The sequence below is a fragment of the Perca flavescens genome, chromosome 5, assembly GCF_004354835.1.
Source record: "Perca flavescens isolate YP-PL-M2 chromosome 5, PFLA_1.0, whole genome shotgun sequence".
NCBI classification, from domain to species: Eukaryota; Metazoa; Chordata; class Actinopteri; order Perciformes; family Percidae; genus Perca; species Perca flavescens.
Window position 1 is genome coordinate 22,621,841 of NC_041335.1, and position 24,369 is coordinate 22,646,209.

Genomic DNA, 24,369 nt, shown 5'->3' on the forward strand with positions numbered 1-24,369 from the left:
GGCTAGATAGTCCTGTCTGCAATGTGTACAGCATATATGCATAGTCACAACTTTGAAATGCTTGTGATTGTCAAGAATCTGCATTTCAGAAATGTACATTATGATCCAAATTTGATCACTTCAAAGTGAACTTTCATTCTCGATGTAAAACTATTCTGACAAAAAAAAGCTATAGGCTGTAAGTTATATCCATGGCAGCTGAGCAAGCTCCATCCCCCGAGGAAGACCTAGACTCAAAAGTAGACCTCGACTCCACGTTTTAGTCAATTTGATGAAATTGTGGTGCAGGGCAACCCATGTGTGTACATTAAAAGACACACACACGAGAATAGTGAGCTTGTTATTCTTATACTGTATTTTTTCTATCTTTTTTTTTCTATTTAAAGAGTGTTTTGTAAGATGCTAAAATCTGCTGCTGGAAATCTAATTTCCTTGCGGGAGTCATCCCAAAGGGATCAATAAAGAGAAGTCTAAGTCTAAGTCTTGAGACATTGACGCCTCTGTCTGATAAGGCCTTCTCCTGGTCCCCTGACCCCTCCTTGAACCTGAACCGCTGCTGTGCTAATAGCCTGGCAGGTGACCACGCAGGTTAGGTTACCTGTGTGAGTCCCGCCGCCTCCTGCTCCGGACAGCTCCTGTGGTACTGAACTGAAGTGATCTTGCGGCTCGAGTTGTAATTCTTGCTTCTGATTGGATAAGAGATGCACTAGGACTCCCCAGCCCGCACCGATTGGTCGTTTCACCTGCCAGGCAAGCGGATTTCCTTCACAACAGACTGAACCGGGTAGCAGAGCTCTGCTGCAGAACCAGTATCACAGGGCACGGGAGAAAGATTTTGCAGTGAGTTCTGTAAAGCTTGTCGCCACGGGCCGCATGACGATATAGCCTACGTGGTAAGACTGATTTACAAATGTAACATCTTTGGTGTTTTTGTTCTCGTAGGATCATTGAGAGAAATGCGCCGGCTCATAGCCTGCGGCGACGAGGTGTTAACTGTTGACTGTCATTGAACACCGATAGACAAACACTTAATCAATGCACTGCAAGGTTTATTTACTCGAAAGCATGTTTGTGTTTTGAAAGGTTTTCACAAAATAATTATTTAACTAACACATCACCGACACATTCAACATATAGCCTATGGCGACTGATCAGTATCGTGAAAAATAATGTCTGAAGGTCTAGAGCTCTATGAACCGAGAATTATTTATTTTTCATAATCTCGTGATCTATTTTTCAATTATATTTTAGTCACATTTTGCAGTGATTGTTGTCGTTAAATTCAATGCATCACTTGTGAAAAGGATCACCTGGGAGTTACGCACAGGCGCAATCAACTTTGGGGAACCACCATGACTCAGAGTTTAGCTCTTTTAGCACCTTTTGCACTCTAATGGTTTTTTTTCTTCTTTTCTTTATGCTGTAGGCTATCATCATAACTCAGTTTGCAGTCTGTGTCTCCTATAAGGGTAGTGGGATAGCATGCTTGTCTTTTAAGAGTACTGTAGTTTGTTCAACACAAACACAAAACAGATTTACAAGATAAAAACAATACTTTGTCAAATGATAATTGTCTGTGGCTATAATGAAAGGAAACTACAACTGTTTAGTTATACACATTGATTTATTTGCATGATATGCTTTCAGACATTCGAATGACTCAGCAGCTAGATTTGGATCACAGTCACAGTAACATTACATGTCTTATCAAACTGAGCCTTTAGAATGCTCCATAATGCATTTTTTTTTAACTAGGCTACATGACATGTGTCTTTTGGCCTATTTCAAAATTACGCTGGGATTGAACGTATTGTATTATGAAAGTAATGTTTTTCACTCATTCTTCTCAGTGTACCTGAATAAGAAACTGAATATATTTCCATATTTTTGAAGGAAAAATAGCACTTTTTGGGATCTGTTTCCTGTCGCCTGAATGAAATTGGTTTTTGATTGTTATTCGTTTGATGGTCAATCAGTCAGAGCACATGAAACGTCGTGCTTTGTGTGTTCTTTCTCTGATGCAAACCTCTTTGAAGTGCTGGCAGTGAATAAAAACGGAACTCAGAAGGCTCTTTAAAACAGGAAGAAGTAGTCGACCAAATTTAGATTTGAATCACCAGAAGTGACATTGTCTACACCATTACTATATGTTGTTGTGCTCCCTGCATACAGTGTCATGGTAACTTTGTTAAGGCCTCAGAGACATCTCTAGCTCTCTCGCTCTCTCTCCAAATGTACTAGGAGTTATAGTATGGTGCAGATTATAACAGCGTGTACTGTACTGTACATGTTTTCACTACTACAGTAGTGAGTCATGCTACATAAAAAGATAAAAAGTAAAACAATATATGAATAAAAACAATAGTGAAACAAGTTGCATAGTGTCCTACTCATTGAGTTCAGTTGACCATTTGCAAAGCCAGGTATAAACCAAGTGCATCCATCGAAGCCTGAGACTTCACTTTGAACAGGTGTGTGTGGTGTGTCAGCGGGAAGGAATATAGAGGTCAATCTGTTTTTTGGAAATGTGGAAATATTTGCCCCATAGATTCCAGAGAGGCCTGCCTCCCTGTTCCTAGGGCCTGTGGTCTTCATTGTCGCAGCTCTTTCACTGGGGAGCTCTTTATTCTTCTCAGCCGTGCGTCTCAATTAACACACTGGGAGCTTTGTGTGGAGAGGGCTCGCTGTCTGTGTGAGCGCACTTGTGTGTATGCATTTACGTGCTTGTGCAAAGGGTGTTTGAATGTGTGTGCGTCTCTGAGCCTGAAAGCATAACGACAGTAAAAACAGAGAAAATGTGATACAAGCACAGGCGGAATGAGGGAATGGACTTAAGGGGAATGGAAGGCAAAGTAAGGTTTTTTTTTTTAGAGACAAAGCAGAGAGGACGAACTGTACAGATGGATGTTTCATAGATTGTGATGTGAGAAACAGCTCCTTTGTTCTTTTACCTTGTCCAACTATAGGCACAGACAGGCATGAAAAGAGATGTCTTCTTCTTGATGCACAGCTGCTGTGGATGGGCTCTTGTGTTTTCCGTTGTTGGAGTGTCAGTGTGGGAAGAGGCTGCTGATGGTACAGTTTAGTCAGCAGTAGAGTACACTAGGCAAACCCTACTCCTTCTCTTTAGGGCTCCATAGACAAATGATTGACTGTCTGGTGAGTAGGGACCCGCACTTTGTAAAGCGGATAGTGTTTGCTTATGAAGGGCTGGCTGTTTGCACTGCAGACTCATACACCTGTCTGTACTAAGTAGTGTACTGTCTTAATTGAGTGAGGTTTAAAAAAAAAAAAAAAGTAAGATTATTTTTTGGGCCTTTTTAGGCCTTTATTTGACAGGACAGCTGAAGACATGAAAGGGGAGAGAGAGGTGGGGGGGGAAGACATGCAGCAAAGGGCCGCAGGTCGGAGTCCTGGGCCCGCTGCGTCGATGAGTAAACCTCTTTATATGGGCACCCACTCTACCAACTGATCCAGGCACCCAATTGAGTGAGTTTTTGAATGGTACATCTGTCTGTAATTCAAACTTGAAACAGGTTGGTAGTCATGTAGATACATCGATCCATTTTTTGCCGCTAAGCCATGGCATATAAGCAAGGTCCCTCTCCCCGGCAACGTTTTCCAGCTCCTCCTTGGGGATCGTGAAGTGTTCCCAAGCCAAATGAGATATATAATCTTTTCAGCGTGTATTGGGTATACCCCAGAGTATCCCATCTTATGAAGCTGTAACCAGTTCATCTTTGGTAATGTTTGTGTGTGTGTTGTTGGTGTAAGCCCTATGTATGAATCCATCAGCCTGCTCGCGCACATAATTAACACGGGTACTCTGAGACTTAGTCTACACGTACATGGGTATTTTTAATTTTATCTTTTTCTATGTGTTTTGGCCACACACAAACAGCGTTTTAGGTCACTGTGAACGGAGCTTTTGGAAAACTCCGACCAGGGTGAAGACTTTTAGAAACTGTCGTGTAGACAAGGAAAACAGAGTTTTTGGCTGTAACGTCAGAGTATGCCCCGTTATCTCCTTTTTGTGAGGCGTCACATATGAGACAACATTTCTTGCAATGGCAGACACGGCCATAATAGCACTGGTAACAGGCTTGCTAGCATGACATTTTACATATGTTACATACATTACGTTTACATATAATGTACAGTTACTATTCCATTGTATTGTGTAACAGAAGCGTCAGAATGACATTACTATAATCCAACACTGCGCCAGTCTTAGACCAGAACGTTGGACTTCTAGTTGGTGAGTAGTCTTCAGGTAACAGCTTTTTTTTTCAGGCTTCTGATTGGCCAACATCTTCTTTTTCTTGCTCAGGTTATATCACCACCTGTTGGCATGGCGTGCTCTTGACAGCACTTCAATTGTGTTTTTTTGCGTTTTTATGTGGACAGAGATTTTTCTAAACAGTGCATGTGCCCCCAGGGATGATGGGATTTTTTGTGAAAAAAAACACTTTTTTAAAATAACCGTGACTTGTGAACTAGGCCTGATAACATGGCACTGCATCTTCTCCTTCTTGGCACCAAGTGCAAGTTAAATGCCTGATCCTCAGCATGAATAAAAGACATATAAACCTGCTTGGTCAGTGTCCATCACCAAGCAACCAGGTAGTTCTGTTATCCAGTGAAAGCAAAACACAAAGCAATCTGGGTTACTATTAAGTCGTCTATTGATCCTCTGTGGCTAGATATTCTACACTTAAAGTAATTATCAGTAGATCTAGTTAGTTATTTAAAATGGCTGTACTCTATATGGCTGAATGTGTCTCATTCTCTGTGAGAGATTTAAGGAATATACAGTATATATTAAGATAAATAGATACTAGTAGATATTTTAGATGGAAAAAAAGGATGTGAAATAGTTTGAGATACTAGCTATATATATCCAAGACATATTAATCAATACGTATTCAGTAAATAAACTAATAAGTAAATATGAATCAACAATTGAAAAATATCATTCCCTGATGGTGATTTTGTCCCAAAACTCCTATCGCTCTGCTCTCATTATTGATGTTTATTTAATGCACGGTTATCCTTTTAGTCTTTTTATTTACATATATAAAAGGCTGGTATTCAGGGCTTGCTGCTTTGTGCTGTAAAGTGAAGGCCTATCCTCTCTTAGCAAGTCCTTTTTAGTCTGCCTGAGATCAATGCTTAGATATTCATGGCGCGATGGCAGGAAGGTGTTTGAAGGCTGGGAGACCGTAGGCCTCACAAAGGAGAACTGCTTTGATTTCCTAGTGAGGCTTTAATATAGATTCATTCATCTTAATATAAAGACGGATGAGAGAACACCTTCCAAAGCACCATGTTACACTAAGTAACCTTTTTTATTCCTGCCTCATACACACCATGTTATGTCATGACAATGTCTTCTTCTGAAAACAACTAAATTTATTTAAAACTGGACGCCCTGTTAGACTTATTCTATATTTTCCTTATCAACAAATGTGATCAACACGTGTTAGTCTGTGTCTGACTTTTCCAACTTCCCTATCCTGACAGTCACACTGACCACCAAGCCCATTCATTCCTAGTTGATATATAGTTTAATTTGATAGACTACAGCTGGGGCACTGTAAGTTTTATCAAAAATTAAAGGGGAGTAATTAGTGCATTTGTTGGAGACTATTTTCAGCCACTGATAATAATAATAACATATTTGGTGTGCTAGTGCATATACGGCACCAGGAGTTTTCATGTGGGACGGAATCAAAATTAACTACAGCAGCCATGTTCATCATAATGGAAAATATTTACAGCCAGTGCTACAGGGTTTTTAATAGTTTTTGGACAACTATGGTGGGGGGGGGGCTTTGAATGGTTTTTGTTGATAAAAACAAAAAATATTGAAGATTGCCATTATTATCCTTTAAAGCAACATTAGACAGCTCAATTGCCACGAGTTCAAACTGTTACTGTGGCAACACTCGGCAGATTAAATACTGGGAAGGCTGTCGATCGTAGTTCAGGTGAAGTATACTGTTTGTATACATGCCATTCACTGTGGTATTTTCTATTCAGGTGTCAGGTTGAACAATTGACTTGTTTAGCTGGTTGGAAGTACACCATCAGTTTTTATTTATTTTTGGATTTTTTGAGTTTTCACTTGGTATTATAGAAAATATATATGACTGCAAAATCAGGGTTCATCTTAACATTTTCCTCTCATAGGACATTGTTAGAGCTTTCTTTTCTGAGCAGCATGCAATCATCACCTATTTACAAACTAATACACGTAGGCTACGTATTGTACCACACACACGAGGGAGTGACAGTCATCACGCCTGCTCTCCATTACAACCCGAATAAGTTATTCGGGTTGTAAGTATCTTCTTGATGGTAGAAAGCGATGAGGATCTTTGATTTGTTTATTGTGACTCTCATGACAACCTAAGCCTGCATCGCTCTTGGAGCAGGACTCAAGCACTAAATTAAGTAAGCATTACTATTAGAACTGGGTACCGAACTTCAACACTTTAAGGCAGCGACCAAATTACCTCCATAGTATTGAGGATCGAAAAATGCATTGTCATTCAACACCAAATTTCAATACCTAAGGAGTAAATCTCATCCGTGTCAGTGAGCCAATGAGCATGCACCATGCATGTACCAAGATCTAATAAGGCTTGCGATTGGCTGTCTAATGTTACAAGTAGTAGACGCATGCAGTCGAAACACAATACGTTACGCACATTGATTTCGCACAAAGACAGGGGTCAAGTGTGTGTGTTGTTGTATTTCGAGAGGCTTGACTACAGTGTGCGTCACATACGTGTAAAGGAGCTGAAAAAAAGACATTTGTACCGTAATGTTGTAATTTCTTTTTGTTAAAATTGATTTTTATAAAATTGGTATCGAAAAAGTAGGTCAGGAACCAGTATTGAATTCATGTTATCGGTATTGAACAGTTTTTAGCGGTTTACCCAGCCCTAATTACTGTACACATTAACAGACACTCAAGCAGATACTGCACAGGCATGCTTGTGTTGACATGTGCACACAAACTCTTGCACATGGAGGGTTAAAACAACATGTATTCCATTGTTTTGCACAGATTCTTGACCCATAAAATCTACACAATTGCCAAATGATAAATATTGTGACAAAGGTACTAGTAGGTAATAAACTATAAAAAGAAAACTGATTAAACACAATAACTAGACATTAAAAAGGAAATGGAGGATTACCAAAGTTTACATAAATAAGATTCATTTTTTTTGTATCTCTCTTGTGCTTCATTCCAGGTTGCACGCCCCATGGCTGCACGCTGACAATATCATCTGTTCGACCTCTTTCCTCCAACCCCCCCATCCAGCTCCTCTTCCCTCCTCCTCAACCTGTGGCCTATTTATACCCTGGAGACTCAAAAGAGCCCATTAAAGCTCCGCAGACCTATTCAGCAAGAGACAACAGTGAGAGGGAATGCAGCCTCATCACCTTTTCTCTGACCGCTTCACATAAGGAAAACTAAGGTTTCAACTACTGGGCATTCTTATAATGCAACAAGACTACAACTTCATCAAGCTTCAGATGATAAACTGATATTCCATTGTTTGCAGCTGCAGCAGATTTGAGAAATTCTGGATGCAGCATGTGCTTGGGTCCACAGACTGGAGGTTCTGTACCATAGAAATAATTATTTCTATGTTCTTTACCATTTTGTTGAAATACAGGATAACACATTCAAGACATTTGGTTATTGACTCAGTTGTCTAAATAGCTATGCGATTTCAGCATGGACACTGAAAGAATTTATCTTTAAATGCCTCACACGTCTGAAGGTAAGCCATGGTTTTTTGTCCCATTTGAATTTGCTCTAAATCAACTTTTACATCAGATCTATGATACTGGATATATGATACTTGATCTATGATAGTATAACAATTATTATTTTTGTATTGGTGTAGCTATTTAACTTTTGCAAATCCATGTATTGTTAATCTGATATGATTAGACTAGAAAAATAGAACATATTGCTGTGGTCTTAAGATAAATGTATGATACCTTGGAATGCAGATAAATAGAAGCAGCACCAAATATGTTCCTAAAGTAGTTTTATTTCTTGTAATCATTTAAAGGGGTAGATTTGAAAAGACACTTGCATAATGTAGGAGCATCAATCATTGTGCAATGAGCCACAAAAATAATATATATTATTTCTAATTGGGCATCCAGTCCTCCACCACCTCAAGTCATGAGCTAAGCCCACACAACCCTGGGCGTCCCTTGCAGGATGACTGCTGTCTGCCCCTTTGAGAGCAGCCCAGAAGGGGCTGAAGCTGGGGCTGGGACAGCAGGCTCTAGGGGGCCGGGTGTAGCAGGCACCGGTGGGAGTATCTCAGTTTCTGGGGCAGAGACCGGGGAGTCTAATGTAGACTCTGTCGGAGGTTCAGTTAGAGGCACAGCTGTGGTCACTGGTGGCCAAAGGTACCCCCGCTGGAGCCGCCAGGACAGCTCAGACATCAACACAGACGATGAGGGAGCCACCATCCGCCGCCTCACTCCACTGGAAAGACTGAACCTGGATATGTGCCAGGATGAAAGGTAGGGGTCAAGAGATGAAGCAGTAACCCCCTCTTTTTATAGGTCCTTTGTGACTGTAAGTTATTTTAGAATCACAATGTGCTGTATTTCTATTAGCTTTTTTTGACTCACCAGATGGTGAATTCTTTATTATGGTATGGTTTACTATAGTATATCATAGAGAATATTTAGTGTTACATCTTCTGTTATGTAATCTGGTCACAGGGTGGTCCGTGAGCTAACATTGGGCAGAAGAATCGGCTTCTACAAAATTCGAGGAGAGATTGGCTGCGGAAATTTCTCCCATGTCAAGCTAGGAATTCACGCCCTCACCAAAGGTAAGAAATTATGAGACATCAGTGAAACGCAACTGTTAAAACCCCTGTACTCAAGTACAGGAAAACATCTATTAGAGAGTGGCTATTATACTAACTATAAAGATATTATACAGTGGTTGAAGGTAGACTGACTAAATGGCCATCACTAAAGGTTGAAACACATCCATCTTTAAAGATCAGGTTCAGGTTATTTTATTTGTACCTGTAGGTAAATTTGTTGCACAGTTCAAAAGTGCACATCCATCTTTAAAGATAGACATCATCATATTCACTCTGGCTTTTAATTAGATTTAAGTGATAATTTGGCTGAAGAGCGGTTTCTATCAATGGGCTGCAACACTAACAAGTGTGTCCTTATGTAGCAATTCTAACAAGGTGATGTGTGCCTTGCCAAGGGGCTGATTCAGCCACGAAGAGACAGACTGTCTGCTGCCCTTGAACAGATGGATTGATTAGAGATCTCCAGTTTCCTTAGCGACGGCTAAAATTGCTGCATGCCTCATCAAAGGCTGAAGAGAGGGAGGAGAATGCGTCTCTCTCTCTCTCTCTCTCTCTCTCTCTCTGTCTCTGTCTCTGTCTCTGTGTGTGTGTGTGTGTGTGTGTGTGTGTGTGTGTGTGTGTGTGTGTGTGTGTGTGTGTGTGTGTGTGTGTGTGTGTGTGTGTGTGTGTGTGTGTGTGTGTGTGCACATATGTGTATATTTTTAGGGTTATATATACTTCACTGTGTGTGTGTGTGTGTGTGTGTGTGTGTGTGTGTGTGTGTGTGTGTGTGTGTGGTATCATTTAGTCTGCTAAAAACAATATGGGCTGTGATGCATTTTGAATGCTCCTATTGAAAGCTATGTCACAGCTGAAAGGGAGCCTAATACCAGCCTGAATAATGCATACGGATGCACAATTAGATATCTCAACACCATTTTGCCACTTAAAGAACTTTTCTGTATTCAGTTACCTGAGGTCTATTTAACTTCTCTTTATAAATCATTTAACAGAATACAGTAAAGATACCAGTTGTTTGAATTTGATATACATAAAGTATTTTGATCTTTATTGGCTCTAAAAGTTTTCTTCAACACATTTTTAAATGTGGTAAATTAAATTTGATTCCAGGACAATGTAGCTAACTCAGCACTTTGTGTCCATATCATATTTGATCATCACCCTGACTTAACACTCCATATCTGCTCAGACCTGAAGTCACCCCAGTATGACAGAAAAGGAGCTATATTCCTTTATTTATGAAAGCAAATGTTACTTTAAAGATAGGGCTTAAAGTAAGGATAGACCCCCTGGGAGAACATGATCAAGAAAATTGGTTTCTGAGGGCAGCTAATCCTCCATCAAGTTATCTAGAGGAGAGCATCAGGCTCGGTCACTTCAGGGGCAATTCTGTGATTGCTGGGTGGAACCAGGCGCACATTTTCTATCCTTTTATTTACTTAAGATTTATGTAACACATGTAATCCATACTTTCTCAGAAAAGTGGAATATTTTAATGATGAAAGACACAATGGGAGCACTTGTATCCTGATTTTTTTTTTTTAAAGTCAACGTTGAATTTAAAAAAAATGATTTTCCCTATCAAGTTTCAGCTGAAATGCTATTTTTCAGCATGCTTTTAAATAATCAGTACAGCTGACAGATAGAAATTAGTTATTTTTCCACTGATCATTGTGCATAATGTTCTCCCTTGGACTCACCAGACAAAGTGGCTATAAAGATCCTAGACAAAACCAAGCTGGATCAGAAGACCCAGAGGCTGCTGTCCAGAGAGATCTCTAGCATGGAGAAACTACACCATCCCAACATTATACGCCTCTATGAGGTTTGACTCATGCGCACTCATATTGATTTATAAATGAACTTTATCTGGTCCCAAGGGGCTTTTTTCCGTGATCACTTCATCCAGCCCGACATATATACTTTTTTATTTTTTTTTTTTTTTAAATGCACTCTGACATTCTGGTCATTTTTTTTCTCCTTTAGGTGGTGGAGACGTTGTCACGATTACACCTGGTGATGGAGTACGCAGGGGGAGGGGAGCTCTACACAAAGATTACTACAGAGGGGAAACTTTCTGACAATGATAGCAAGATCGTCTTTGCTCAGATCCTCTCTGCTGTTAAACACATGGTTAGTACATATAAGTTTATATTAAAGTGGTATGTTCAAGTAAAATAATAGAAAACTAAATCTTAATCTGAATGTAACCTATATAAGATTTTATTACACTGTTCATTGACAAATAACTACAAAATTGACCATTAAAGGCTAACTACCATTTTTTTCAACCCCCTATTTTCCTATGTTTTTGTGTCTAAGTGACTGATGGGAACAACAATCTTTGACATTGGTCCAGTATTAAGCAAGAACGCTGCAGTTGGCAGCGGCGAAACAAGCTACAATGTAAGTTAATAGGGCAATTGTCTAGCTTGTATTCACAAAAGTGCTCGTTTTGCCACTGACAGGCTCAGATTAATATTCTGTGTCTGACAACATTATGGAAAGGATCCCTTCAGAGATAGACCTTTAAAACCTCTTTGAGACCTTTCTGTTTAACCAGAAACAGCTCTGAAGCCGCTAGAGCTAAACCCCAGACTCCATTACTTTTAGCGTGTATAGAGCCAACATATTTTCACATAACTATGTGTTTATTTCAACTAAAACTAGAGTTGTGATGGTTGGAAAAGTGGAAGTGGTAGTTTTATTTTGTTTTGTCAACTTTGATTGAATTGTATTTTACGATGCTCAAATTACTGATTATTTACATGGTGTCTGGTGGGTTTAGCGAACACAATTTCACGGATGTTTTTATGTTTAAAAAATACTTACTCTTTTACAGAAAGGTCGACCTCCTTAGAAATCCTTACCATAATGTTGTCAGACATTTCATAATCAATAATCAGTGTTGTAGTCGAGTCACCAACTGTCGAGTCTGAGTCAAGTCTCGAGTCCCCAGTGTTCGAGTCCAAGGTTGAGTCACCAAAGAAGAGTCCGAGTCGAGTCCCCATTACCTGAGTTCGAGTCAGAGTCGAGTCTCGAGTCCCCAGTGTTCGAGTCGTCAAGGTTGAGTCTATGTTGAATTCCTAGACACATTTCTCCACTCTGGCACCTTTTTAAAGAGCTGATTTACTAATAAAAGAGGGTCAAAAATGACGCCACTGTCACGATTGCAAAGGGAGTTTATTTACTGACTTTTTTCAAAACAACATTTAGCTGTGCTCTTCCCAGCATTGGATGTAAAATCTGTGTAGGCGAACTTCACGATCTGGGGCGCATCTCTCTGCATTTTCCAAATGTGAACATGTAGTAGGGAGCCCGCGAAACATGCACTACAGTTGCATATATCAATATCAATTCCTTTGTTACGAAAGTAGTGAAAGTAAGAGCGAGAATGTAGCGTTAAGTGAGTGACGTCAGTGAGTGTGTTGTCAAGCAAGGAGAGCGAGCGGTAGCGCTGTCCGACTGAGAAGCGAATGTGTGGCTGTGAAGAAAAGGCGCAAGAACAAAGAGATCCCAAAGATGATGTCAAGTGAGTTAACAATAAACAAGCTTCTCAAGACATGGTGGCTTCATCTTTTGTTAATACTGTCAGTGACGTAAAGGGTGTTACCCCCAAAAGAACATCAGCCCTGGATAGACATACTTCTCCCCAGCTGCTCGTCTCCCCGGCTGCTTCCTGGCCGGTCTTGGAGCCCGAAACAGGAAAAGTGTAACATCTTATATCAAATTTTTATAACCTATTAAGTCAGAAACTTCATCCAACGTCCGATTTTATATATCCTTGAGTCTCGAGTCCTCAGTCCGCGAGACCAAGTCAAGTCACGAGTCCAGAGAATAGATTCTCGAGTCGGACTCGAGTCCAGAGAATAGAGATTTGAGTCTGACTCAAGTCTGAGTCCAGGACTCGAGTACTCCGTCAATGCTTAGAATATTAATCTGAGCCTGTCAGTGGCAAAACGAGCACTTTTGTGAAGGTAAATACAAGCTGGACAATTGCCCTATTAACTTACATTGTAGCTTATTTCGCAGTGGCCAACTGCAGCAATCTTGCTTAAAGGAGAAATCCGGAGCAAAATGAACCTAGGTGTTAATAACACGTGTACCGAGTCGACTGTTCCCTGGGATAGGTTTTCAGGCTAATCGAATGTGACCAGTTTTATCGCAAACCGCTAATTAGCTTATAAAGCTAGTCGTCAGGGCACTGGTAAAGTAACAAGAAATCGCTATTTTATACCACTAACAAGGCTCAAAATAGCACCACACTTCCACGGTAGCATAATGAGGGTCCCTACATGTAAACCGAAGCATTGAGAACTTTGTAAGTGTACAGTTTATTAAAAAGATAGTTTATAAAGACAGTACCGTTCATGTATACATGCGGGCGCCATCTTGTGAGAACCATCATGACAAGTCGAATGACGAACGCCGTGCTTGAGCTATGTTACTGGTTACTGGTTACACAGCGTTTTCCCAAGATGGCGCCCGCATGTATACATGAACGGTATATGTACTTTACCAGTTTCTCCTTTAAAACTGGACCAATTTCAAAGATTGTTGTTCACATCAGTCACTTAGACATAAAAACACAGGAAAAACAGGTTGAAAAAGAAAACAGTAGTTACCCTTTAAGATGACCTAACTGTCTGCTACATGTTGGTTATGAAATGTTTAGTAGCCTAATTCTCTGCTGCTTTTAACCATGGGGTCATTCAAATTTCATCTAATCTTCTAACCTAATTAATCTCATGTGACAATTTCTGTTAGTACATACTGCTTACCCAATGCTGGTCTTGATGCATCACAAGGCCAATAAGTAAAACAGAAGAGTAAACAGAGATTTCAAACTCAACATTATAACAAACCAATTGTGAATCAAAGTGTGACGGTAGATTCAACTAAATATTCTTTTGATCCCTAGAATATTTCTATATGACGGACAGTAGGATTATAGTAAAAAAGGGGCTCTGGTGGATTAGGAAAATTATCTTTATACATTTGTCCTCAATGCAGCTTTACTGGATCAGTAGAATTTCAGTTGCAACTGAAGAAACTGCATGTTCATTGATTTCTGTTTGGTTTCGGATGTGTTTTTAATCCAGATCGCTGCCACACGTTTTAAGACACAAAAAAACACTCATACTCAATGATTTTGGTCTGATATGTTTTTCCAAAAAAAAAAAAGATTACCAGTTTAAGAATGCTCTCTTTCTTCTCCCTTATGTAAAAATCCAGAATCTATGAAAATGCAAATATTGTTCCTTTCAAAAGTTTAACTGCTGGACACAAGATGCCTGCTTCCTCACTGAAAAGTCAATTCTCAGTGTATGTGCATTGGAAGCTTCAAATTTCCACATCACACTTGACGTGAAAGTAGATGGCACTTACATAATGAAGTTTCTTCTTGTTCTGCCACAGCATGAAAACAACATCATCCACCGTGACCTGAAGGCAGAAAACGTCTTCTACACCAGCAGCTTTTGTGTCAAGGTGGGGGACTTTGGCTTTAGCACACTGAGCCGCCGCAGTGAGACACTCAACACATTCTGTGGCTCTCCGCCTTACGCAGCGCCTGAGCTCTTTCGAGATGAGCACTATGTTGGAGTCTTTGTAGACATCTGGGCCCTGGGGGTGATGTTGTTTTTTATGGTGACGTGCACCATGCCGTTCAGGGCAGACACTGTGGCCAAACTAAAGCGATGCATCCTGGAGGGGGCCTACATCCTGCCCTCGTGGGTGCCAGAGGCATGCCAGAGGCTGATCAGGGGAATCCTGCAACCCATACCATCTGAGCGTTGTACAGTGGAGCAGATGATGGGCTGTGAGTGGCTGCTCCCTGTGGACTTTCCGCATGCCATGGAGCCCTTTAAACTAGACCCATCGTACCTAGCAGAGACTGATCCATCTGAACTTGGGGAGGAAGAGATGGAGGTAAATGCGGCACTGGAGACACTAGGAATCACTTTAGAACACATCCTCAACAACCAGGGGAAAGACTGCAGGAGCTCCATCACAGGGGTCTATAGGATCCTGCTACATCGTGCTCACAAGAAACGGGCTGTTGAGAGCATGCCGGTGGTCAAAAAGGTGGTCAGACCAACTACAAAGAGTAAAAAGGAACGGCTAAAAGTGTACCGTAGTTTAAGGCACACATCTAAACTCTGTGTGATTCTGTGACATAATGCTCTGATACGCTCTGGAAAATAATTGACTTTATAGTCTGGGATGAGATTGCATGGATTTCATTACAAGTAAATGCTTTTCAGGCCAGCAGTTAAAATGGAAACCATGGTATATAACCCCACTCAGCTCCTAAAATCTGGGATTTCTTACTTTAGTATCTTTCTTCTATTAGTCTCTGTGAGAAGATTGCTGGCAGCGAATCATTGTTTTCTCCCTTTTTTTTTGACAGGGCCAGGGACCTGTAATACTCATGAGATTTGAAAATGTTATGAAATACAATTTATTTAAGTAAACATAATGATGATTAGATGGCATACACAACCTTTTATTTTGGTCACGTAGATATTTATAGCCTAGTCTATGCTCAATTGTGCTGGAACACCAATAAACCATATGAGAAACCAATGTAGCATAAATCTTAAATAAAAGAGTTAGAAACCCAAACATTAAACTGAGGAGATAAATTGGTGAATCATGTTATGAAATCAGCCAGACTGGTTTATAATCCTTAATGTTTGTGATGACATGATGATCTTATGTGATATATCTCTATGAGATGTTGCTGCTGTTAGACTGATTGACCTGGATTACCTTAAAGGTGCTGTAGGTAGGATTGTGAAGATCCAGGATTTAGCCAAAAAATTTGAACATCGACAACTTCTCAGTCATTCCCCCCTTTCTGCTAAAGCCCAAAACAGTCTCCTAAGCCCCTCCCCCCACAAGGTAGAATGAATTCGTGTGTATGAGCAGTGATGACACCCCCCTTGGCCCTGATTGGTGCATCTCAACAGGGAGCGGGGATTTTTGCAAATCGCACTACAGGCTGTAGGTGGTGCCAGATGAGCCGGATTTTTAATTTTTTTTTAATTACCTGCTTCATGTAGTTCTACTGGAACATAGGGTCAGTTTCAGCAAATATGACCGAAAGGAAAGTCTTACCTACTGCACCTTTAATTAAACTACAAATACCAACCATCAAGTTATTAGTTGTTGTGTGGCAAAATATTTATTTTTCAATTTTAGTTCAGACACTTTCGGTACGAGTTTCAGTTATTAATTTTTTAAATAATCTGATGCCATACTCATGCATCATGCTTGTGTTGATTAAAATACATTTATAATTTAAATGCGTTCTTTTTTTTATTAAACATTTTTTAAAGCTTATTATGCTTTTGTGTATGTTTTATCATTTCAACACTAAAGGTACATTCTGGTATTTTTAAGCAATTGTTATTTGCACAGTATCTGGCTTTTTTGTTGTGTTCTACAGCAACATAACATAATACAATACTGACTCTTGCATGAGAGAGTGAGGCAAGCTACATAACAGCACCCAAGACACATTAGTCGGGTATTGTTTTTTTTTTTTAATTAAATATATATATATATTCATATATATTTTTTTAGGTTTCATTTTAAATGATCTAAGGTGCATTCAATGGCTTCACAAGCAAAGCATTGTTTATACAATTTTGTTTTTGCTATTTTACATCCTACATGTATCCCATAATAATAATGTAATTAAGAATAATGCTCATGTATTTAATGTATTTTCCTGCTGCACCCACTTGTGTATGCAGAAAGCAGGGTAATCGTTCATGACATTGACGGTTCATGAGTACATGGTAGGTACTACACTTCCCAGAATCACCCAAGAAGTCCACGTACTCATATCCGCTTTGACGTGATGACGCATTTTTTGCCATGTTGGAAGGGAGTTTCAGGAGATAGCGCTGTGACTGTAGACTAGCGAAGAAACGCGGAAGAAACCAATAGACGTCTGGACACACTCACTCGAATGGTATTTTGTCTCCTGTCATCAAACGGTAAGAAAATGAAAGTCGACATTAACCGTGTTTAATGTTTTTTTCAGCGTGTTTAATGTAACGAAGTAGCTACAACGCCCTCTTGGTTAAGATCGTTACAATGATTTTTAAGCTAGCTAACACTAACGTTAGCTGGCTCTTCGATGTTAGCAGACATTTCCTTGCAATGCGGTTTGTTTTTTCTGCTCGTTAAAATCAAAAGCTTATGAATCATATCGCTCGTATATGTTCACTGCTACCGTACGTTAAGCGAGTCATTTCGTTTGTTATTGTGTTTCAATTACTGCAAGACAATGCTTCTATTTGACAAGACAAAGACACCCTGCATCCAGACTGCATTCATGTGTTTTCTTTTTCTTTTTTTTTTTTTTTTTTCTTTTTTTACCTCGGCAGGCAATTCAGCATAGTAATTTCCTGGAAGTAACTAAAGGCTATACATCCTATTTGTTTTGACACTTTATATTGTATCTCGTGACAAAGGCATGTGGGGGCGGGGCTCAATATAAGATGAGGTCATGATGGGAGCGTGGCAATGATGCAATATGAAGCTGTCAATATGGCACTTTAATGTACGTGTTATTGACTCATTGACGTGAAAGCATAATGCATCATACTTAAAGGTATAGTGGAGGATTTTCCCAAATTTTAGAAAAGAACCGCCCTCTCCTACTTTTTGAAAAAATACACATGCGCAACACTCTGCCTGCTCCCGAGACGGAACGCCTATTAAACGTGTGCACGAGAGTGCACCGTTTACAAGTTGCTGTCGGCATGGCTCATACAAGCCTACTTTCCAAAAGAACATTTGCACTTTTTCACAAATTGAGATGTTTACCGTGTGTGCGCGGTGCGTGACTTGTGCCAGGGCTAGCATCGCTAATCATAGCTTACATCAACTTTTACTAACAGTGATTTTAAATGGATTTCTCCAAATAGCATGCCAAACTTTACCTGTGGAGTAGAAACGTCACGACTGAGGCATCAGTGGGAAGCCCAACTTGTGCTTTTAGCGCAGGCCGGCGTGTGAAATATTCTCCAAAAAGCTTCAATGAATGGCTGAAACCGTAGCTCAAGCTCACAACACATATACACCTGAAAGCTAGGGACGTGCACGTACGACGGCCTTACGTAAACATATCACCAGAATGATTGACAACCAGGAGGACCAATAGTCTTGATGATCCACCCGGAAAAAGAAAATCCTCCACTATACCTTTAAGATATCACCCTAACTATTGTGGCTGCTGAATTAATTTAAACTCCTCACACTCAAAACAGTATCTACATGCACCTGATGTTACAGCCTCTGCATGTAAATCAGCAATCAGACACTTTAAGTAGGGTGGAAGCTTAGTGGACCATCACTCCATTTACCATACCTTTCTTTTATCCTGTGACACCAGTAGGCTGTCACTGTTTTACTGTCAACAATTCTATAGATATATACTTTTTGGGGCATGACTTGTTATCAGTGGGGAACCGTCAGGGCCTAAGATATTCTAAAAAATAATATTTAAAAAGTCATCAGTTGTAATATTATTTTGTCAATTCATAATTTGACAATCAACCTTAGACCGCAAAAATAAACCCTTAAGAACTGCCTATTCAGTGTGTGAATATGAAGGGTTAAATGAAGCGCCCTATCAGCATTTAGGCACAGCTGAGGTGTGTGGAAGGATCTCTGATAAGCAATCATGATACTCAAGAATTTAGAGGCAGTCAATGTTCATTTCAGCCAGCTAGAACTGTCAAATGAATTAGTTCAGAAAAATGCATCACTTGACAGCAACTGTAATGCTGCAGCTAACAATTATTTTCATTATCGACCGGTCAAATTTTCTTATTTTCATCGCAACTTCCCAGAGCCTAAAAGGACAACTTTAAATTGCTTGTTTTGTCTTATCAAAAGTTAAAAAAATCCAAATATATAAGCATCTTCTAACAGGTATTTGTTCTAGAGAAATGTCTTAAAAGAAAAAAATATTTTTAAAATTGATAAATTGACAAATAGTTTCAGCACTACTTAAAGGGGCGCTATGCAGTTTTGGCAATTTCTTCGCTTTTTGCTCGCAGGTTTCTCTATAGAGCTCCCCCTACAGCTTCGGAATAGGTATTTGGCAGCACTGTAAAAACTTGCTCGATCACTCTGCCGTTTCCTCTTCCTCTGTTCCTCCGACAATGCTTTCCTAGCTTTCTGCTTCTTTTTAGCCAGCTCAGCCATGACGATAGTGTGAAAAACTCCATCGCTACCTTGTTCTTGCTAGCTGGTTCCTGGATGAGGGCCTGTATGTATGCAGTGCCTAAAGCAATTTGTTACATCGCAAGACCTGATATCATGTGATACTTCCTCGCCGGCCAAAAGTTGCAAGGGTGGTTTTTCCACTCACAGGCGCTAGGGGAAGCGAGACGACCACGATTCAACCCGAAAAAAGTCATATAACCATTCCAGTGACTCCAAAGCAGTTCAGTTAAAGTAAATTAAGCTAAAAAAAACTGCATAGTTCCCCTTTAATGTTATGCAACCTAGGAGTATAATAAATTACTTTAAAGCTAGGCCTATCTCACAAATTTGCGAAACCCTACATCCCAGACAATGTCTAGTCTGACATTATACTTGTATTGTCTTACTAATATAGATGTCGTTGTTAACAAATAATTAATTTAATTCAAATGCTGTGGTCTATATGCTGCTGTGTTGCTACAGATGTCAGCCACTGAGGACCTTCCAGACATGGATGGAACAGACCTGTTAGGGCTGCTGTTCCAAAATGGAGAGGCTGAGCCGCTCTTTCCTGACGGGAATGAGCTCATTGAATCCTGGCTGTCTGAGCAAGATGTAAGACTTCCTTCACAGAAAAGAAATATAAACTTAGGATGAAGTATATCATATTTACCATTTGTTTCTCTTTCACTTTGGATGACTCAAAAATGCTACCACTGTGTATTTCTATGTGCAGTAGTCTTGGTGTTAAAGCTAACACAGTTTTTCTTCTCCCAGATGCTGACAGGAATGGATACTGAAGACTTTCTGTCCAGCTTGTTAGAGGGAGAGTACAACATGGGTGCTATCAGTCCCTCTCATTCTCCCTTGGGCAGTGACAGCGGCATTTCCGACGACAGCAGCACTGGGGCTGGAAGCAACAACCTTCTGGGATGCCCAAGTCCTCAGGGTAGCGATAGTGATGTTGTTCCTAGTCCCAGCTACACCCAGCCCAGCCCGATGCACTCCGACCCTGCCCTGGCCCCTGGAGAGCTGCAGACAGAGAGCCTGGAGGTCTTAACAGTCCAGGCGGATCACAGCTACTCTCAGCTGCAGAGCGGAGGCAGGAACATGGATGTCCTGCAGAGTGTGAGGGCAGAAAAGCCAGATACAGATGTCTTCATTGATCTGGGTATGTGTAGTCCAAGAACTCTCTGATTCTGATGTCATTTATAAGTTCTACAGGCTTAGATATATTAATATTTTGTAACTTATCCACTTAACCCCTTGATAAATACCTACAAAACACATGGGTTTAGTGCACATTTTGAGGGATGCATACATAATCATCACATGGGGGCACTTAACTTGCCTGGGAGATCAGTATGGCAGATTAAGTTTATTTTAAATAAAACTTCTCTCGTGTCAGATGACTTGGTGAGTGATGCAATAGAGGAGGACATAGAGGAGGACATCACAGACGAGCTGCCCTGTACTTTGGCCATAGAGGACTCAACACAAGATTCAACTCAAGCCAACAGTACAAACCAGGTCAGATTTTCCCACTTTTCCTAATTTGGTCAAACCGAAGAGTTTGTTGGAAGAAGACTGAAAGTTTCAGTTTGGTTTGCTTCACTTGTTTGTGACGTGATTGGCAAGCTGATTCTTTGCATGCTGCAACTGTGGTACCATCTTGTATAGGTGATAAAAATGTTGGTCTTTTCTCCATTTAGTTCCAGTTTAAAGAGATTGTGCTCACTGAGGAGGAGAAGCGGCTTTTGGGGAAAGAGGGAGCAACTATTCCCACACACATGCCTCTTACAAAGGTAATACATGCCAACACTTTTTTTTTTTTTTAACTTGAGTTAATTGGCAGCATTGTAAACTGCCCTGGATAAGAACATCTGCCTAATGTTGCAAATGTTTGTATAATAATGACCATAGTCAGACAACATGCTAATACATCAGAATTGTTGTTCATTTTTGTAGCAATGGTTATACAATAAAACCAAACATGTTCTGTGTTTTTTGTTGGCCATATGTAAATGTTTTTGTCTTTATATCATGGTATTATAACTTTTTAGATTTTTATTTTTTGAATCCTAAATGTATTTTCTGTTTGATCCGTTTGATCTGTTTGTGACATATATATGACAGAGATATAAAGACAAAGTGTGTGTGTGTGTGTGTGTGTGTGTGTGTGTGTGTGTGTGTGTGTGTGTGTGTGTGTGTGTGTGTGTGTGTGTGTGTGTGTGTGTGTGTGTGTGTGTGTGTGTGTGTGTGTGTGTGTGTGTGTGTGTGTGTGTGTGTGTGTGTATGTATGTGTATATATGTGTGTGTGTGTGTGTGTATATGTGTGTGTATATATGTGTGTGTGTGTGTGTATGTATATGTGTGTATGTATATGTGTGTACGTACACATGTGTGTTTTTCAAGATTGTCCTGAAAGCCTCATCTCTGTGTAACAGGCAGAGGAGAGGACCTTGAAGAAGGTCAGGAGGAAGATCCGCAACAAGCAGTCTGCTCAGGAGAGCCGCAAGAAAAAGAAGGTCTATGTTGATGGACTGGAAAACAGGTGAGATGAAGAGGTGAAAATGACAACAAGTGAGAAATTAATTCTCTCTATTCAATTATTAAACATAGATACAGACATGTTGTGATTTATTATACGTCTTTCATTATATGGTTGGTCCAGTACTCTATGTACGTTTTGATAAATATACTAATTACTCAATGTCTACCACAGGGTTGCCATCTGTACTGCACACAACCTGGAACTACAGAAGAAAGTCCAAATGCTTCAGAAACAGAACATGTAAGAACTCTGAGATATTGCTTTTGTATGAGCACGTAATAACACGTGTCTAGAAAGTGTTTTTGAATCTGTTGATGGCTGTTAAAGTTTATGTGTCAACTTGGTTCTAACAGCTCCTTGATAGAGCAACTGAGGAAGCTACAGGCTATGGTGAAGATGTCGACAATGAAGGCCAGCACAACCAGCACTTGTGTCATGGTAAATTTGTTGACTTGTTTTTCTCTCCTGATTATTGTTCCTGTATGTGTCAAGTTCTTTGTCATGCTGCAGTATTTTTTTTTTTTTTTTTTTTTTTTTTTCACTCTCTCCTTGGCTTTGCCCTCCAGGTCTTCCTACTCTCTTTCTGTCTCATCATCTTCCCGTCAGTCAATCCATTTGGCGGAAACAGACAACAGAAGGAACTCTACACACCCTCCTCCAGTGAGTTACCTCACAATTAGTCATTCTCCAAGCTTTATTGACATGTCTTTTTGGTACCCATAATTTGTTGGATTCTTCGTCAAGATAGAATGTCTATTCAGTGTGCAGACTGTATATTGCAATTTTATTAATGTATCTATCCATCCATCCATCCATCCATCATTATTGCAGTCATCTCCCGGACCTTGCGCTCACTGCCAGAAAGCACAGATGCCATATCCTACATTGAGCCTGAAGATGAGGAGCTCCTCTTAGTGCCCCAAGCAGATGTAGAAAACGTTAAAGCCATGTTCGCAGGTGGTCAGAAGAATCACACCCCCGACTACCAGAGGGTGGAGCAGCCTGACTCTGAAACAGGAGTCAACAGCAACTCGTCGGCAGACTTCCCCAACCCCGCTCAGGCTGCAGAGATGAAGGCCGGGCCGGCTGGCGGAGTAGGGGCCTTACAGGAAGGATCCATTGATGTTGCAGTGGCGTACGAGGTCACAGGGTCCAGCGATAAATGGATAGACCGGAACCCCCCGTCTGTCATACTGCAGCAGCACCGCTCAGATGAGATGTAGTGGGGAGGTGTTGATCAATATAACCAGCAGAGGGAGCCATATTCCTAATGTTTTAGGTACCATATGGAAGCTTAAACTTACAAAAGGATGAAGGGAACATACCAGTAATGATCAAGATATATTTTCCCCCTCCAACAGCTGATGTACTACGTTTACTTTATTTGCACTTTGTTCTGATTTCCTTGTTCCAGTGGGCAAAAAGAACTGGATAGAGATTTCCATGTTTCAGAGTTAACGACCTAAAGAATAGAACATTGCAGCGATACAGCGACTACATGCTTGCGTTGCTGGAGGCCACATGCAACTTAAGTAGCACTGAGGGCTCTAATTGCATTGCACAAAACGGTGCTGATGACCAAAACCTGTTGGCACCACTACAGGAATCTTTATAAAGAACTGGCAGAAGATTACTTTAAGAAAAGTATTAATTGATGGCATTGTTATTTATCACCAAATTCTAGGGGGAGCTTTGCTTGACGCTAGTCCGTCTGATCACCTCTAGCAGATCTAAATGTTAACCTATGGTGCTCATGAATCACTCTCCCATAGTAAATTATTGTGAAAATAAGTATTCCCAACAGTTTGCGCTGCAAACTAGCCGGAAGCATCCATTGCGTAGTAGAATATAGGCTGCTTGATTTATCATAAAGCTTGATCAAAGTGGTTGTTGGACCACCGTAATGCTTAAGCCATTGCAGGACATTTGGCCATTTAGAAGACTTGTAAAGTTTGTTAGAATTTCCCTTGTAACAAGGGTATCCATGCTCCTGTTAATTTTGGAATGCTTTGTTTTTATGTACAGTAAAGCAAGAAATAATGTCTGCAAAATATAGAGCACTGAACCCTTGAAGTTGTCATTGTTAGCCAAACCCAGTCCACCCCTACAATCTCCTCTTTTTCACCTTCATGGGACTGTTATTACCTTTCTAAACATGTCTGAAATACCTTAACACCTGTGTGCACAGAATAAGGGATTTAAAATGTTATCTCAGTAAACCTTGGTGCAGTATATATACTCAGAAATGTAATGACCTGTTTTGTCAGTGAGGCATTTTTGTCATTTTGGAGGGGTATTTTTATGTTACTCTAAGTAATACATGGAATCTAAATGGTATTGGAAATGTTTTGTTATAATCGACAGTCAATGAGATTTTAAATGTTGATCATGTTGGACAAATGCACTGACATTTGACATAGTCCAAGAATTAAATGTAAATACACTTAAATGATTGTAGCTCTTCTGTACATTTCAACTCTTTATGTAAAACATGTCTGGACATCTATGATAATAAACTTTTTATATCAAAATGACTGAATTTTTCTTGATCACTGTTATTGACGAAGGCATAGAAGAATATCTGTCTACGGTGAATTGTTCAACTGGAGGAGGCTGTCAATCATATAAGACCTACATGAAACAAAATATTACAAAGGAGAAACGGTCGGCTTAGTCTCGCTTTGCCAGACCTTCCTCCACACT

The 24,369-nt window shown here is 40.1% G+C and overlaps 2 protein-coding genes across 2 annotated transcripts; both read left to right on the forward strand.

Annotated features, from left to right (window-relative positions):
* The first annotated feature begins 673 nt into the window (after positions 1–673).
* Positions 674–15,903, forward strand: nim1ka (NIM1 serine/threonine protein kinase a). The gene is made up of 7 exons (XM_028578540.1): positions 674–893; positions 7,266–7,802; positions 8,197–8,565; positions 8,770–8,882; positions 10,586–10,707; positions 10,869–11,015; positions 14,301–15,903. Exons 3-7 carry the CDS (start codon positions 8,255–8,257, stop codon positions 15,057–15,059), a joined length of 1,452 nt encoding a protein of 483 aa, XP_028434341.1. The 5' UTR covers positions 674–893; positions 7,266–7,802; positions 8,197–8,254; the 3' UTR covers positions 15,060–15,903.
* Positions 15,904–16,757: 854 nt separating this feature from the next.
* Positions 16,758–24,200, forward strand: creb3l3l (cAMP responsive element binding protein 3-like 3 like). Its single transcript, XM_028578538.1, has 10 exons — positions 16,758–16,891; positions 19,596–19,727; positions 19,890–20,283; positions 20,521–20,642; positions 20,825–20,917; positions 21,560–21,666; positions 21,838–21,906; positions 22,020–22,104; positions 22,233–22,326; positions 22,498–24,200. Exons 2-10 carry the CDS (start codon positions 19,596–19,598, stop codon positions 22,887–22,889), a joined length of 1,488 nt encoding a protein of 495 aa, XP_028434339.1. The 5' UTR covers positions 16,758–16,891; the 3' UTR covers positions 22,890–24,200.
* The last annotated feature ends 169 nt before the right edge of the window (positions 24,201–24,369 follow it).

What these genes read in the sequence shown, in the direction of transcription:
- nim1ka (XM_028578540.1), top strand. Translation starts at nt 8,255, where the DNA reads ATGACTGCTGTCTGCCCCTTTGAGAGCAGCCCAGAAGGGGCTGAAGCT. An exon ending in GATATGTGCCAGGATGAAAG is followed by an intron (nt 8,566 to 8,769) that starts GTAGGGGTCAAG and finishes ATCTGGTCACAG; the next exon opens with GGTGGTCCGTGAGCTAACAT. An exon ending in ACATTATACGCCTCTATGAG is followed by an intron (nt 10,708 to 10,868) that starts GTTTGACTCATG and finishes TTTCTCCTTTAG; the next exon opens with GTGGTGGAGACGTTGTCACG.
- creb3l3l (XM_028578538.1), top strand. Translation starts at nt 19,596, where the DNA reads ATGTCAGCCACTGAGGACCTTCCAGACATGGATGGAACAGACCTGTTA. An exon ending in AGATGTCTTCATTGATCTGG is followed by an intron (nt 20,284 to 20,520) that starts GTATGTGTAGTC and finishes CTCTCGTGTCAG; the next exon opens with ATGACTTGGTGAGTGATGCA. An exon ending in CAACCAGCACTTGTGTCATG is followed by an intron (nt 22,105 to 22,232) that starts GTAAATTTGTTG and finishes TTTGCCCTCCAG; the next exon opens with GTCTTCCTACTCTCTTTCTG.